Here is a 17,882-nt window from a genome sequence, read left to right on the forward strand (position 1 = left end):
AGAATAAATGTCATGTTTGCTTCCAGTTGCTTAACAGTGCTGTAAACTAAAAGGATTTTACAAGTCCCAAAAAAGTAGAGCTTTACTTTTTTGTTTGCCAAGCAGCACTATAATGCCATAGAGTGTGCTTCAGGGAATAAGCCAAGAGGTGATGAATGGCACCTAATCAACATTTGAAAAAACAAGTTGAAAAATGAAGATGGAAAAAATCCTAAGTGTGTCTTGAAATCTGGTGAAGTGACTATGGCATTATAGATCCATGACTTGATAATCCAACCTTGTTTGCATAAAAAGGCTGTGGCATGTTACCTGTGGGAAAAGTTTGCAATTGAAAGCCAAATTTCAACATCTCTGCAGGATTTTTTTACTTAACCATAAGGTTTATGTTTTGGTCTAGTCCTGCTTTGAGATAATTTAAACACTACTGAATTATGTATTACTATTTTCAGGGGCAGGCTACGAGCCATAGCATTAAACTTTTAAAACACTTGATCAGTAGATTAATCAGTTAAGGCTATGCAAAACACATTGCAAGATTCTGGATGTTCTTATCCTTTGATTTTCTTTTTAAAAGCATCATTAAAAGAGAAATTTTCACTTCAAAGTAGGGCATCTTAATCTGATATCTATCAGATAGTAATTTTTGATGAGGTGTTTGGAGTCTGAGCCAATATACAATGCTGAAAAAGAATGAGTTTTACAAAAACATATATTTAAAACTGTTGGATTAACAAGTCATTCTGAACAAGCTTTTATGCTTGAAATACTCTACTTTGCTTTCCATTTTTCTTTTATCTGCTTTCTTTGCTCTTCCCCTTGGAGGCAGTGAAAGTGGTCGGAGCACTCCAAGCTTATCCATGTACTCTGACAGCAAATCTTCACCTTCTGTCTATCAGCAGGCTCCTAGGCATTTCCATATTCCAGGTAGGCATTAAATGCTTAGCTTTTGATCTTCAATTTCACCTGTTTGTTCTCTTCTGAATGTAATTCCTTTTTTTTTTTTCTTTTTATTGATTTGTGAATTTCAAAGTGTATAAAGGGAAAATGTCTACTAAGTGAATATCTGTTGTTAAACTTCATCTCAAAAATAAAAGAAAGCTGTGTGCCCATGTACCTATATGTTAAAAAATTGCTTTACAGAAGGAACAGAATGAAAAATGTTACCAAGAGTACAAAGTTACAGCAGTGCTGGGTTAGTGGCTGAACTAGATGATCTTAGACATCTTTTACAGCCTTAATGTTTTTAAGATCCTATGATTTATAGTGCTATAACTGCATAGATATATTGAATTTTTGTGCAGGAAGAATGACTGAAGGGGTTTTATGATATTTGGGTTTTTTTTTTTCTTATCATTCTATTATCTGAATTTAAGTAATAGTAACATAAACTTTAAAAGAAGCTGTAGGACTTCAGAACTGCAGGAGGCTCATTGTGGCTGTCTTTGTATATGTACTCTACTGTTTTCAAGTTCAGTCAGCAAGCACATTAAACTTACATCCACACTGTTTAGCTTTTTGACTGGTAAGCACATCTACCTCCTCAATGTAATTCTTTTTTTATTCACATTTAGCTTCTGTAAATAATGTTTCTGTAAACAGGCCACAATTAGGAATTCTATCTGCTCAGGTTCACAGTACTGAGTAAATCTGATGTCTGTACAATGTGATATGGGAGCCCTGGACTGTGGCTCTGAGTGCATCCAGAAAATGCCTGGAAGGCCAAGTTAGCTGTACAATTCAGAGTACAGACAAATTATAGGATTTCCTGAAAGAATAATTTGTATTTCCAGTATAAACATTCATACCTGAACATGTACACTCTATTTATAAATAATGGAGAAAATTATTTTCCAGTGTAACAGTTGTAGTAGTCTGTTGTACTCCTATAAGAACTTCCAGTAGTGGCAAGTGTGCCAGTTTCTTTTTTGCTGATTTTGAAGTATATACTGGTGGTGCAGATGAAACCACCTACATATCACCAAAGGGATGCCACTCAAGTTGTCTTAGAGCATTTTGAGGGACTATGGGGGGATTATGTTGCATAGGTAGGTATAAAGGTTTTTAGCTTATGATGGATAAAGTTCCATTCTCTTTTAATTACCAGTGAGTGGCAAAGCACTGAATGAATGCATAGTGGTTGCTGAGGTTTTTGCATTGTTACTGTTGCTGAGAGGAAACAAGAGCAGCATGGTCTGAACTGCTTGTTTATTCTTTCATTCTTTCCTTTCTCTTTCCTCTTCCCCAGACACTGGCGTAAAAGATAACATCTATAGGAAACCTCCTATCTACAAACAGCATGGTACAGTCTGCTTTTTCCTCTTGCAGTTTTATCTATGTGTCTTTGCAAAAAAATGTGTGTTGACTCCCAAATTCTTTTGCTGTAGTCTTTGCATGTCATTATGTCCCTACAACCTCAAATAGAAAAGGAGAAAAAGTAACATGAAAATTAAATAGCATTTTGTATAACATGATGTCCACGGATACAATAAGTCCTCCAAAACTGGGATCCTGGTATTTTGATATGTTGTGATGATTCAGAGCTGATAATGAGTGCCACATAAACTGCTGTGCTATGCCCTGACCACTGTTCCACGCCCTGTTTGCCCTCTCCTGCCTCTCTGTGCCTGCTCCTCAATATAAGTTCTTAGATTGTAGCAACTTCTCAGGCTGAGCAAAAAAAAAAAAAAAAAAAAAAAGAAAAGACAGACAGCTAAAAAGGTTGATTATTATAATGCGGTTTGGAAAAATCATGAACAAATGCAAAGTAACGATCATCTAGTGTAAGTCAGCATAGTTTCACTCATTTACAGAAGCTGATGATAGGACTCTGATATCCTGTATCCTGGCTGTGTAATTTAATTTTATAGATACATTTGGTTTGCAAAGAGGATTCTAAGCATCAGCTTTATATTTGCAGACTGGGCACTTTTATATTAGTTGCTGTCTGTTGAAGTCTGGATTATGTCAGTTTTGCACTGCTGTATGGAGTTGTCCTTGTAATCACTGAAGTGAGCAGAGAATTAAACTAGCAAGTCAGCAATCTCAATAGGTTAACAAGAATATATGTTTTAAACTTTCTTTTCTACATTATAGACATTTTGAAAGATTGTGTTGAAAATACATTTTTTTTTCCTACCAGAGGGTAAAACATAATTTACTATAACTAAAAAATCCCCAAAACCCATAAAATCTAGAAACAACAACAACAACAAAAATCAATAAACTTGTCTTTCAATAAAATAATACAAATTAAAATCAAATTTAAAAACATTTATCTTTTGTTCTGGAAGGACTTGCAACTAAAGCATGAACACATAAGCAGCTGATGATTTAGCTCCTTAAGCTAATGGGACACCAATTCATACTGAAAAGGAGCCAGAGAACATTCCTTTGTTGAAGAGACCAAGTTTGAACAAACAAGCACAAAAATGTTCTTTAAAACAAGAAGTGCAAGAAGCTCTTCCAAAACATTTAGTTTAAAAGGTATTAGTTACATCAGCACCCAGCAGATTGCTGTAGCTACAGCTTCTGTGTTTCTATTATAAACAACCGATTCCAGAATGAGAAAAAGGTGGTGGAAGAATGGAACATGCAAGAGATCAGGCTCAGAGCTGGAGTTGGGAAGTGAAGAGTGTAGGAGCCTGCATGGTTGTGTGTGTGTGTTTGTGTTTTAGAAATATTTGAATATCATTCAAAGTTACTAAACAAGTTTTGAAATCACATTGGGATTCATGGCCGAACCGAGTATCCCTTGTAGTGGTGAAGCTAATGCTCAGTACTGATGAAATTCAGGGCACTTGGATTTATCTGCCAGCACTGTGTTATTTGAAGCCTTCTCAGGAGCTTGGCAGGGGTTGGCCTTCATGGCCCTCACTGATTTTGGCTGTAAATCCTCTGCATCTCTTTGAAGTCAGATGCTCTCAAGATCTGGTGGAACTTTCTTGAAATTTCTGAATAAAAATCTTGAATCAAGCATGGGGTGTTTCTCCTTTGAAAACATCAATGTCTTGAAACAAAAATAAAATTTACAAAAAATGCATCAGGTCCTCTATACAAATTTCTGATGTAATGGGAGCAAGATCTGTACACATAACCTGGAATAACTTGTTGACTTGCAGTTTAGGGTATGCTCCAAAATATCTGTGACTATCTGTGAACCAGGTTTAAGGCCTGTGAACCAGGTTTAAGGCCTTCTTGTAGTATAGGGACTTTATTCATTATCTGTCATATTTGAATATTCCTTCCTATTTTATTCCTCAGAGAAGCAGCTTGCCATCTTGGGAAAATACCCTTATACCTTTGTCAGGATGCTATGAGATAATTATGAGAGCCTTTTTCATAATGCTGTTCATGTTTTCTAACCCAGCTTTTTTTTTTTTTTTTTTTTTTTTTTAATTCCCACAATAAATTGAAGTGGGTGGAAGCAGCCAAACCCTCTGCAGTTCCAGATTTTCACCTCTGACCTACAGATATTCTCCATATGGCAATTTGTCATTTTTTAGCTACCACCTCCTCAGAAAACCAGTTAAGGTCTGGATGTGAGCTGTACAATGGCACCAGAAATTGCATCAGAATAACACTGAAATACTTCTGGTGGTGGCCTTTCACCTGTGTTGTTTAGACACAGGGCAGATCCTCTGCAGACATGATGGCTGGGGAACTGGAGAGGACAGAGTTTTTTCCAACTTGCTGGGAGTTTTCCAGCACTGCTAATGGTGCAATTTAATCTCTGTCTCTAAGAATCTCATCTGAGCCTTAACTTTTGTATTATTGTACTCTTTCTTTTAATAATAATTACATTTTCTTTCTACATTGCACAGGGCCATTTTTCTCGGGCATTGCAGACAACCCCCTTTGTCACATTCATTTCTCATGAGCTTAAATTTATGCTCTGTTCTTCCACTATTCCAGTTTTGCACCATTAAAACTCTCTCCAAACTACCCAGAGGAATGCAAAGACAAGTAGGGCTCAAATTTTAAGAACTTACCTGAAATTGTGTGAAATTTGGCACAAAACTTTCTGTAAGATTCTTGAGAGTAACTCGCTGTCTGGAACAATATCCTGGGAAATAAAAGACAAGGAAAAGCACATTCAAGGGTTGGGAACTATCTAATGAAGAGCTTTTAGGTTTTCAGTTTTCTTCTCAGCAAGTTGAAAGGTTACAAGGAAATGTATTAGCCAATGGTAAAACATCAGCAACTATTTTTGAGAAACATTCTTTAAGAGGACAATATGGGCAGAAGAGGAAAATACAATCATAAAAATTTGTTGGTCAAGAATTTTGAATTTTAGAGTCTGATGAAATCTCCCTTGCATATTTAATAAATATATTTTAAGTAATATTTGATAAAGAGGCAGTGCCATGTTTGTTCATAATTTTCTTTACCATGATTGTCTATCCTCTTTGGGATCCCAGGAGGCCCAGATGTGCTGACTACAAAATATCTGTGTGACTGCTTGTATTTTCATGGTTGTAACACAGAACAGGGAAGTGGCTTCCCTGTAAATGGTGCCCATAGAAATTTGTCCCTAAATTATGATGTACAATTCTTTTTGCCACCAATCATTCCCCAAAAGCAGTTTATTCCTGAAAATGAAGGTTCAAAATCCAGCAGGAATAGATTCTCTAAATTCACTGTATACATGAAGGATAACTGTAATAATTTCAGAATTACTTTGATTAATTATGTGAAGCCACAGCTCTACACATCAAATTTTCTGTCACACTCTATTTTTTTTATACTGATTTTTCTCCCCCTCTTAAAAATACTTGGAACATAAGTACAGTCAAAACAGAAGACAAAAAATAAGATGCATTCTGTTCAAATTTTTAAAATTAATTTAAATCTTACAGCAGCAAGAAGATCAGAAGGGGAGGATGGAAGCTTGGATCAGGACAGTAAGAAGGTAATGATCAGAAAGAACAAAAGGAAGTATTGATCATTCTTGAAGTAACTGGTTTTTAAAACACATTCATATGTAAGGGTATTCTTTTAAGTAATTGAAATAATCATTACTACTTTTAGGTCTTTCTGAAAAGACAAAGAAAAGCTTAATCTCTCACCCAGAGGGTTTAGAATGTACATTCTACAGTAAAGAGAAGAAGGGATATTGAGATTAAGAGCAATGAACTGTGGATTTTCACTCGGTCTCGATGTCTGCATTGGTGGTTCAGCTAATCCTGCAGACATAGGATGCGTATCATCCTAGAAGAAAAGTGTCAAGAGCAGATTAATTATAAGAAAATGGCATAGGGCTCCTTCTAAAGTGGGGTGCAGTGGGCAGCTTCATGAACAGAGAAACTATCCTCAGTGCAGCTAAAAATTGAAAGTTTCTGGTAGCTGTGATGTCTAATTCACCATTCAGTCAGTTTTTATAATTTGATAAAGGATGGTACGAGCTGCAGTGAGCATTAACAGAGAAGCAGTTCACAAGGCATGTGAGGCAGCCGAGGTGGGAGAGCTGAACTGCCTCCAGGTGCTAAATCCTGTATCTTATAACAGGCTTTTCCTCTCTGCAGCTGAAGACCAGCTGGCTGATCCTGAAAGGGGATATGGACACCAGAACCAACTCCCCGGACTCGGAGACGCGCTCGCTGTCCCTCGCTGCCGGGGCGCAGGAGGCCACGGCCGCCCAGTACTCCCGTGAGTGCTGCTGGGCACAGGAGGGAGGGGGGTCCTGCTGCAGCCCCACGCAGCTCCCTGGCAGCCTTTGTGCCTCAGTTCTGCCAGAATTACCCATCTGTCAGCTTCTTCTGCCGTGGCTCGCGAGCGTTCAGTTTGAGGATGAAAATATGGATTTGTATTAGTGAAAAGAGCATCATTACCTGTGTAAATGAACTGTTGTCTCTTTGGAGAGCAGAGATTCCTTACCACAAAAACTCCTCATAAAAATGCCCATTTAGTGTATGATACCTGTTTTCAGTAGACAGGATGGCAGTATCAGGCAGATTTTTCATTTGTGCTAATTAGTCGTTGACAAAAACTATGTATTTTGGATATTGATGGAGCCATTCCTTCTCTATCATGATACACATAAAGATTTCCTTGCTCCAGAGATTAACTTAGGCATTCTTTTTTGTTATCACTCAGAGTTACAAGGTCACAGAAATATTCCAGGTGGGAAAGGGAATAATTCTTTAACTGAATACTGGCCCATGCTAGCTGTCAGTACCAAAAACATGTTCTACACATTTCTTATTACACATTTCAGCAAGTCAGAAACATTACTACTGGGCCTGAATTTTACTTTTAAGTTACATACATGACAAAAAACAAATTTTATGGATTTTAAGGAATAACTGGGACATTCCTCTCCTTGCCTCCTCCACTTTAAAACATGCAGCACTAGCAGGTCATCCAGGGTAAACAAGTTGGGAAGCAGTTTTCCAAAAGAATGCACCCAATGCTAGGCATGTCTGGCAGCGGGGCTAGGATGTCAGTGTTGTGGGCATTTTGGTAATGTGATAGTTGGTTCCATCAACTTATATTAAGGAAATTATGGCTTAGCTATGCAGGGAAGAGGGAAAAAAGATACTACAAAGACTGTCACAAGGTTGTAACAAGATAAAGAAGTAAACTTATTTTAGATCATCAGTCTCACTGGTGTAGCTTAAAGGAATTTGATAACTTAATCCTCACTAGAAATCACAAACATGTGCAGAAGGTGTATTGCAGGATTCCCTGTGCAGGGGAAACCAAGTCTGAGCACCTCACACACTTAACATCTGTAAATTGTTGCTTACGAATGAGCAACTTTGAAACTTTTCATTGTCATACATACATGGGGTATGTCTGGAAGCTTTATGGAGTAGATCTGATGCTCTTCTACACATGTTTTGAGAGACCAGTCCTTAAGTGCAGCTCTAAAGCACGGAGAAGTATGTAGCACACCAAGAAGTGTTATACAGGAGCAACCTATGGTGTTTATTTTCTCCCCTGAGAATGTTGCTACACCTGTCACTCTGCTATACGAGCACTTCTTTCAGATTTTTTTATGATCTTGGGAATGTGGAACTATTAAAACTAGAAATACAATAGATATTGACCATGCGTCAGGGTCAATATCACATTTGTGCCAATATAGGTTCTGTAGTTCATTTTCCATTGCTTTTTATTAGCATTTCTCTGTCCCTCACAACAGTTGACTCCATTACCCAATTAGCAGCTACATGGAAATGATATTGAGGAAGTTTTATCTTTCTGAAATTTACACATTTCCTTTCCTTATGCTTTTACTCACTAACCTGACTGTTTTAATACCTGTGGACGTCCTAAGTAATTCCATCTCTATTCAGTGTTTCCCTATTTAGCTCTGAATATTTATAGTCTGTCATATGTCCCCCACTGGTCACAGAAGAGTAGCATCTCTACCTCTTTCACTTCTGCTTGAGAGCTCTGGCTTTCAGCCCCATCTCTGTGGCATAGTCAGTGACTATCAGAGGAAATACACTTGTGAGGCATAGGTTTGGTGCCAAGTGGTTACAGGCAGAGTGGAGGGAGTTAGCAGGCTGTGAATTGGTAGTGATGTTTCCAGCTATACTGAGCAAAAAGCCATGCATTTTTCTGCCCAGCCTCTGAGCAAACCAGAGAAAGGTTGTTTTGCTCTAGTAGAAATTTTGCTGCATTACATGACTTAAATGCCCAGAAGAATGCAACTAACAGCACAGAACATCAGTGTGAGGCTTGTGCAATCAACAGGAAAGAGTGGAGCTTGTATCTCCTTACATCCACCTGTGAAAACGGGTCTTGTTTCTGTATATGTAGATGTGTAATAGTTAATTTTCCATAATTATTTCCATAATTTCTCGGCGCTGCGTTTCGGGCCGCTCCGGCTCCGCTTCTCCGGGCGGCCACACGGTGGCGCCGGCGCCGCGGGCGCGGCCCGGCCGGGGCAGCTCCGCGGCAGCTCCGGGCCAGCTCCGCGGCAGCTCCGGGCCAGCTCCGCGGCAGCTCCGGGCCAGCTCCGGGGCAGCTCCGGGGCCAGCTCCGCGGCAGCTCCGGGCCAGCTCCGCGGCAGCTCCAAGGCAGCTCCAAGGCCAGCTCCCGGGCCAGCTCCGGGGCAGCTCCAAGGCCAGCTCCGCGGCAGCTCCCGGGCCAGCTCCGCGGCAGCTCCAAGGCCAGCTCCAAGGCCAGCTCCGGGGCCAGCTCCGCGCCAGCTCCGCGCCAGGTCTGGAGCAGCCCCGCGCCAGCTCCGCGCCTGGCTGGCTCTGCTGCTCACGCGTCTTTACCTTGGGGCAGTGTCCCTCGGTGGCTGAGTATTATTTAGCGACAGAACAAACCTCACTCGCCCATCTTCTCTGGAGCCAAAAGGCTGAGAGATTGATCTGCACACTGATGTCCAACACAGCAGCTTTTTCAAGGCAAGAGCAGAGATGACAGCTTTGTTGCAGGCATTCTGTCACATTGGTATTATTTTACTCTTCTCTCTGGTGGCACTACCATTCACATAACAGGCAAGGTTTTGATTTATTTTTTTTTGGGGTTATTTTTTTCCTCTGTTAAATATAAAAAAATAGAATAGTTGCCCTTCTCTAATGGCAGGAAGTATTTGGCTTGTAATTCAATGTGAGCCTGTTGCTCCCTGTTTAAGTACATTAAGTGCTTTGAATTTTTTTTCCATCATGAGATTCACTGGCATACCCGTATCTTTTCATCCATTAGCTTTTCATCCTTGCTCAGTACTGCACTTTCTCTTCCATGGATGAAATACTTCTTCAGTGCTCAAGCCCTACCTGGTTTGTCTTTCACCTTTGCTGAGTGCTGAGTACTGACACAGTGCAACTCCCAGTGATCCCATTTCTTCTTTCCTTGTTCTCTTTTTATTTAGATAGCTGGAGAAACTTTTGGTATTTGTTTTAATATCATTTTCAGTGTTTAACTCAGCTTGACTTCTGGCAGTTTTCAGTTTATCTCAGCACATTTTGAGCTCTCTGCTGATCCATCTTTTGCATTTTCTTTCTGTATTCTTATTCCTAATAATCTCCTTAGGGTATTTATTAATCCAGTGGGGTCTGGATTCCGTTCCTGCATTCCTCTTTGGACACAGATTGCTAATAATTTTGACAGAAAGAAGTATTGTACATTCAGTTCTTTGAGCTATCTGACTTCTGTAACACTTTGCATCAGTTTTACATAATGTCCTATACTAGAAGCAGTAATGTTTATTATACATGTGTTTGTTCTTCTATTGTTTAACTTTTAAACTTTCTTATTAGAGTCTTAATACTAAAATTAAGGCATTTCAGTTGTCTTACAATGACCACACACTGTTTCATCACTGCGTTACATTATTTATTTGTGGTAACACCACTTCACCAGTTTTCTACATTTTAAAACTTTTATTCGGTTGGGTGTATATACTCTGGTTGATTTATCCACTGCTGTATCTTCATTTTTGCTTTTTTCAAAAGAAAAGTTTTACAGAAAGAAAAAAAAAAAAATTAAGTAGTAGGGTATCAAACCCATCTTTTTAAAGGAAAAAAAAAAAAAAAACATAACCCAGAACTCATATAGCACATTCAGAAGTGATGATCTAAACCCTTTAATCCCAATTTCAAATTATGATTTAACACCAATCTGGAAGGCAGAAATTTCATAATCTCTCAAATCTCAAGCTTTGCATCACCTTGGTGCGTGAGGCTTCTATATTGTAAATCCCATAATAACTCCCTCCACGTGGTGCCCCTGGCATGCTGCTGGTCTAGATATTGTTACACATGTTCATGTGCATGAAATATGGAGAAAAGATGAACATAGGTCAGTTATATTTATTGTCATTGATAGAATATTTGCATTGGTCTTGTAATTGCTGTTTCTGGATGTTTTCTTGGACTCCCTGTTTTAATAGGCTGTGAAAGATTTAGCTATATATTATGTCTTTTACAGGATTTCCATATTCTAAGTCTGCTTCTCTACCTGGCTATGGAAAGAATGGCTTACATCAGGTAGGTACACATTTAAATACATTCTTCAGGAAATAAGGTCTCATAAATAGACAACTCAGTAACTAGTTGAAAATATACACAGTAATAACACTTCAAAGGTGTTTTGGCTGCCAGCCCTGTCTGACAGATTAATTCCCAAACAGGGTTACAGTTTGTCTCTCTGCAAGAGTAAGACTGACTGAGGCTTCTCCTTTTAATTGTGTGCATTATGAGCATTGGGAATCTTGATTCTCCTCCCAAAACAAAGATCTCAAATATACAGGCTGCACATATTAATCATAGGATAGCTTGAATTAATGATAGAGACAGGCCTGTAATTAGGCAAGTAATGATCTTAGAGCAAAGGTGGAACAGCCCACATCCATTGCATTCCTTGAAGCATCTGTTTTGTTATTTCTAGTGTGAATGTGTGTCTGTGTGTGGTGTGTGTATTCACACACAGCCATTGTACTTTTAAGGCAGGGAGGGATCAAGGAAGATTGAATGACAAGCAGCAATCTAGAAAGAACATTGTCTAACAAAATTATGATCAGAACAGACTAGGAATTATGTTTTTAATCCCTTTTTGCAATTTTTATTAGTCTTTAATAAAATGGAAGCTTTGACAATGTGGCATTTCTATCTCTGGCATCTAACATTATGGATTTTCAATTCATGGCTTACACTATAAGGTGAAAAAACACTATGATTTATAGTAATGAGCAATACATAGATGCATGTGCACCTACCTTTTGAAGAATTGATTTTTTTCCAAATTGCATGGAGAGGACCTCATTCAAATTCCCTTCTTTCTCCAAAGGAAGATGTGAAACCTGCAAAAGCACATGAGGAGGATTAAACTTCCCCAGTGACAAGAGTCAAACTAAGAGTAATTTGGAAGGAGCTACAAGAAGGAAATTATCAAGGAGTAGCTAAATGGATTTTTCCATTAGCTGCTGAAATGTCCATCCCTTTGAGTTAATATTAAAGAACTAATTATGTCTGTGTTGCTTCAATACCTGGTTTCTTGAATTCCTCTCTGAAGAAAGGAGTGACACTGAAATTTTTTTGAGTAATATTTAGGAATTTAAAAGGGTCCATATAAAACTAATCCCACCTATGAATCAAGAAAAAGGTTTTTCTTACTGTTCAGAATAGGTGTTGCCAGTAACCTGAAGTGAGCAAAACACTGCTTTGTGCCCAGCCACCGCACTGGTGAGGCACCAAAGCCATCCCAAGGCTTCCCGAGGCCGGAGCACTCAGGATTCCTTGCAGTGTGATGGGAAAGCAGCAGATGGCAGCATCTGTCCCATAGACAGAATCCCAAACCTGTATGAGAGTTGAAAAGGTTGCTCATGGTCAAATCCTTGAGGCCAAAATTCCTCTCGGAATGGATCTCCTCTGTTTGGATTGTAGGTTCATACCAGCTTTTGTGGTTTGTTATTTTTAATCAGCCATCCTAGTGCTGCATAAATAAAACCCCAAAAGCAAACAACAGGGAGCCTTGCAGGTTATTGTGGGCATAGCTGTGCACACCACTGATACCCTACCAGGCAAAAATGAGCCTTGGGGGAAAAAAAAACCCATATAACAGTGCTTTTCTGATTTCCTGTACTGTTTTTCATCGTAGCATTTGTCAGCAAAGGAAGAAGACAGTGGTTCAAACAAAGCACATACATGGTACATGCAGAGTTCTCCCTGGTCAGTGGCATCAGCAGTGTGAAGCAAAAGGAGAAAAGTTGCAGTGCAGCAGAAGTGATTTGTGATGATGGCAGTAACACAGAAGCACAGAAAAGTGACAGTTTCAGTGTTACCTTGCTTACTTGAGCAATTAGGTCAAATTTGAATGAGACTTATTTCTCTTTCTCTCACGCGAGGATCTGTATTTCCATTTTATGTCTTTCATTCTTCTCTCAGAATGTTCAGAGTGGTTTTTTGGTGTTTTTTTTTTTTTTTTTTTTTGCATTTTGCTGCTACATTGATTCTTTCTTTCTCTGGCAGCCTGAAAATATGGGCCAATATGAAACGGACCAGGATGCAAGCTGGGGGATGAAAGGTACATTTTTTTTTTGCAATATCATTTCCACTCCCCTTGTGTTTTCACCGTTTCAGGATTTTAATTAACATATTGCCATACAAGTTACTATTCTGAGCTCTTCCTGTAGTTCACATGATAATGACGAGCCAGAGACACAGTTCAGTATCCTGTTTATCACCGAGAATCTTCTTTTTACCTACCCCAACCTAAAGGCCTGACAGAAGTCTTGCATCATAGGGTGGTGCAACCAGGCTGAGTCAATAGCAGAATCCTAGATATGTGGCAATAGCCTTGTGGTGTTGGTCTTCTATCAAAGAGAGGAGGAAATTTAAGATAATCATTCCTTCAAGTCTAGTTGGAAAAGGTCCATTGTGCTTCTTGGTTGTGCTACAGTGTGGTTAAAAAGTGCAGAGTTCAAAATGCAGAATTTATTTGTAGTGTTTTCTTTTATTGCAGTTTTAAGTGGACTGTGCACTTTATGTGGATCTTGGGTTAGAATTTTCAAAGGATTTGAAAAATTTTATTTCCAAGACACTTCAACTCATTTTAAAAATCTTGCTCTAATGCTTCACTTCATGACTCTGTGTTGATAAAAATCTTTGTCTCTATGTTTGAATAGGTTAAAGTACAGGTTTTGAAAAGTAGACTCAATCTCTGATTTAATTTCAGACCATAAAGAGGTCTGTGAAAACCTTTTGGCTATCCTGGTTGCATTTAATCACCACTGTGAATAGATAAGATTGTGTAGGTATATCATATATAGTCATACACTGACCTAACTAGAATTCCCTTGTGCTAGTGTAGATGCAGGACTCATTGTTACCACATCCCCAAATCAACTTTTCTTCCCTTTTGTTACTCCCACTGCAGTCAGCCCAAGTGCAGGGTGTTAGCATCTTGTAATATTATATTATTTCAGTGGTTTTCATCTATGTTTCCAAACTGACATGCCTTTAATAATCCATATATTTTAACTATTTTCAGTAAAGAACAATAAGGGCAGGAGTTTTGGATGACAGACTGACTTAACTCTGCACATAAGCCTCCTGTAAAAAGAGATACCCAATTTTGCCAGCCATACTCACCGTGTAACCCAATGGCATCGGGAGATGGATTTTCTGTAATAAGCCTTTGATTTCCAGGACAATTGCTTTGGTAATAGACAGTGATTATAGCATTCAGGGCATGGGGGTCAAATTCTTACTATGCATGCAGTTATCCAACAGCTATTGAGAAGAGAGAAATGTAGTAGCAGAGCACATTTGTGATGTACCTAAATGTTCATTGTGGTGACACCAAAAGATGGCAATAAATTCTAAACTGTGAACCTGTTCTCATTCTTTTGCAGAATACAAGGTAAGAAGGGCTTTTCCACCACTGGAAGAACAATCAGATTCAGCACTTCCTAGCAAGGTTACATGGGTTCCTTTCTTTTATTTCATTTTATTAATTTTTGTCCCAGTGAAATATTTGTCAAATCAGGATGCAAGTATGTACCATTTTTTAGTAAGTTCCCCATACCAGCATTTCCATGCCTCAGAATTGGACTCAGCTGGAGTTCATATGCTCTTGTCTTTTTAACAGATTTATCCTTATGAAACACTTATTGTAACAAACCGAGTTCGTGTGAAATTGCCTAAGGATGTGGACAGGACCAGGCTGGAGGTAGGAATGATATTTGCTCAACAGTTTTGCAAGCAGTTCTGTTTTGCTTACTATCCTGGATATCCCTGCACCTCAGTAATAGCAGAAGAGAAGAGAGAAGAGAATAATATCATTATGTATTGTAATTTTTTTAAAACAATCAGTATGTAGGCAATTTAACTAAAAAATTGCCAAAAATCTGGCAAATGTCTGACCAAATGGTGTTTTACAAAGATAATGATGAAACTCATCAGTTTTGGATGATTTTACAGGGTATTGGAAGTTCAGGTGGGGAGTGGAAAAAACATGGAGTTTGTTTTGGTTTGAATTCATATTAAAAACATCCTCACAGAATAACCTAAATATTACAAAAAACCTCATTTTATCCTGAAAACACATGGACCTCTGTTTGGTCCATTGTCTTATTCAGCCTTTCCTTTGGCTGTGTGATCTGTGGTCACTCTGCTATAGCTTTGCTGTACCATCCACATCTCGTTTGAGGTAGAGAAATGCAGACATAATCTATCATAACAGAGAGCTGAGTTTCCAAAGATCAAATCCTGAAGTTGATGTTCAAGCAAAATTCCCAAGGTTAATTTTTTGAGTGCTCAGTGACAGGACTGAATAAAGATGCACCTTAACTAACCTATCTTTCTGTGGGCTACTATTAATAAGAAGAGATAGCTCAATAAAAAATATGTGATAACATATTTTGGGCTTTCATGGAGATTTATATTTTAATAAATTTACTGTATTTTGAACTTGATAATATGACAATAAAAGAAAAAGGAAAAATTACTTTTAAAACAAGAAAAGAAGAAAAACTTTGAAGGAGCAGAAAATTCTTCATTAAAGATCATTGTTTTCAAATTGTTTTTAAAAACAATTATTTTACCAAATTTGCATACATGTACTATGTTTTGAAGTTGGTATTATGCTCTTGAATACTTAAATGTGCTTGTTATTTGATTTCCCAACAAGTAGTGTTGATTTGATTGTAAGGAAAAGAGAGCCTCAGTTATGTGCTGTTTTAAGTGTGGTTTATAGCAAGGCATGATAGCAATACTAAAAAGCATGATGAGTCTGGAAAAAGGAGCAGGGAGTTGGAGGGATGCTCCTCTGGACATATCCTGTAAAGGATTCTTTCATATATATATATACATCCACACACGTGTGTATATGTGTGTTAAATAACAGAGTCTCTGTTTAAACACAGCAGACTGGTCTGCACAGCAAATGCAGCTCTAAATTGCTTTGTTAAGACAACACAGAGTTTGCTTTGGATGGATCATGCCTGCCCTGGCTGCCATTATCTGTAACTCATACACCATCCTCAGCTGGGATTGCTGTTTGTTTAACTTTGGAGCTGTTCAGTCTGCCTCACACCAGGTGCAGCACAGGGCCTGTTGGCTCAAGGAGCCCAACCACTTCAAAGATCTCACAGAGGTTTGCAAAAAAGAACAATAAACAAGATCTGCTTCAAACCTACACCAGAAGAGCAGTGAGGGGACCGGGCCAATCGTGCTGATTGCTGCACTATGCTAAACACATGTGTCTGCAGGAAGGATCCTTTGTAAAATGTCTTACATTTAATAAGGCTTGGTAGTTTTTTAAACAATTAAATTAGCAGAGTTGTAATAGCACTGTAACTACTGTAAGAGCAGAGGCAGTTGCTTATCTACATATTCAAACCATATGCAGAGTTGAGTGACAGGCACAAACCATTGCCTTCCCTGTCAGCCTCTTCCCCTCTTTCCTGACCCTTTCTTTTGTATTACAGAATTCCTGGAAATAAGTAGCTTTGCATAGAAAAGCAGCTTATCATTCTACTTCTGCCCTTTTGTGGCAGGAGTAGAAGATAGTAACTTAATTATTGACTTGTATGCTCAGCAGACTTCAGGCTTGGGCAGGACCCAGGACTCAGGGAGCCCAGGACTATGTGGGTTTTTAGGTTTGCACAGGAGCAGACCAGGCTTAGAAATGTGGATACAGACTACTGTCTGTTAGAGGTGGGCCCACTTCACATATCTTGGTATCTTCAAGCTTTTGAGGAAGCACTGGGAATACTGAAAGCATGTACTAAGGTCATATTTGACCCTTTCATGAGGTCCATTTCACACTTGCTAGATGGTATGATCCAATGCTTGGGCTCTCTGAATTGGTTTCCAGCTGATGTTCTGTTTTCATCCTGCACATGCACTGTCACTTGTGAAAGGGCTGGATTTCACCTACAGAAATGGTAGCAGTGCTAAGTCCATGTATTATCCAAGCTGTAGAGTGATACAACTAGGAAAATCTCCTAAGAAAAAAATCCATTTTCTAATACACCAGTATTGTTCTGATTATTTGTGTGGGCTGAAGCCTCACCTTGATGCTGCTGCAAATCAGAGCAAGTTCCTGGGTGTGATGGCTGTGGCCAAGGGTACAGGTGGTGTCTGTGAAAGGAGACCTAGAGCTTGTCAAACCTTAAAACAGCTGTCAAACCTTAAAACAGTCTTACTTATGTGTCAACAGAAATCTCTCTCACACGTGATGTTTCTGATTTCCTGGTCCACTTAGGAGCAGTAAGGTTGACTAAGTTTGTGTGAGGTAGATGTATTTAAGAGCCATCTCACAATTTAACCTGAAGCAGCCTCCTCTTTGTGAAACAGTTTGTTGTGAACTTTGAATGATCCATCACAGATGTCATGGAAGGGGCACTGTTGTTTGTCTATGATTCAATCTTCCAAGTAAAGTCTCCTACATTGAGTGTTCCTATCATGAGAAGTGAACTCAAGTCAATGATATTAGCTCCTGGGGTCAAATTAAGGGAGGCTACAAGGAAACCTTGGCTAATGTTCAAGGACCACATGAGGGTGGGGGTTTAATGGGTGGTAGTGTTTTCCTAACTTCACACCCATTGTGAGTATTTTTTAGATTACACTGTTGTGCAAGAAATTTATTTTAAGGATTATAAAACATATTTTCCTGTAAAAATGTGTATTTTTCTAAGCCCAAGGGGTATCTAGAGATTAGGATGGCTCAACTGGTAATAAATACATTCAAATAATAGTCATTTTTTCCTCAAAAGTACATGTAACTAAGCATAGAAACACTCAGCATGTTTTTGTTTGCTTGTCTTAACTCAGCAGTGAGGCAGAAGTAGCCAGTGCCTTGTGCTCTTCCAAGGAGATGTTTATGCCAACAGTGAACTAAATACATGCAACACCAGGAACTGGTTATAATGAGCAGCCTACTGATTTTTAGATATGTTACTGCCACTTTGGTTTTTGGAT

General features: G+C 38.8%; 1 protein-coding gene across 15 annotated transcripts in view; it reads left to right on the top strand.

Moving 5' to 3' along the window:
- ABLIM2 (actin binding LIM protein family member 2) overlaps positions 1–17,882 on the top strand; it is a 167,992-nt gene that overhangs the window by 139,726 nt on the left and 10,384 nt on the right. For 9 of the 15 annotated variants that reach the window (XM_072927966.1, XM_072927968.1, XM_072927967.1 and 6 more), the window contains 8 exons: positions 823–924; positions 2,246–2,299; positions 5,856–5,908; positions 6,522–6,645; positions 10,888–10,946; positions 12,927–12,981; positions 14,312–14,376; positions 14,548–14,628. In XM_072927966.1, coding sequence (XP_072784067.1) covers positions 823–924; positions 2,246–2,299; positions 5,856–5,908; positions 6,522–6,645; positions 10,888–10,946; positions 12,927–12,981; positions 14,312–14,376; positions 14,548–14,628 — 593 coding nt within the window. The remainder of the gene's footprint in view (positions 1–822; positions 925–2,245; positions 2,300–5,855; positions 5,909–6,521; positions 6,646–10,887; positions 10,947–12,926; positions 12,982–14,311; positions 14,377–14,547; positions 14,629–17,882) is intronic. The other 6 variants (XM_072927971.1, XM_072927973.1, XM_072927976.1 and 3 more) reach the window with 2 other exon arrangements.

The sequence above is a fragment of the Taeniopygia guttata genome, chromosome 4 (genome assembly GCF_048771995.1).
Source record: "Taeniopygia guttata chromosome 4, bTaeGut7.mat, whole genome shotgun sequence".
In the NCBI taxonomy this organism is placed as follows: domain Eukaryota; kingdom Metazoa; phylum Chordata; class Aves; order Passeriformes; family Estrildidae; genus Taeniopygia; species Taeniopygia guttata.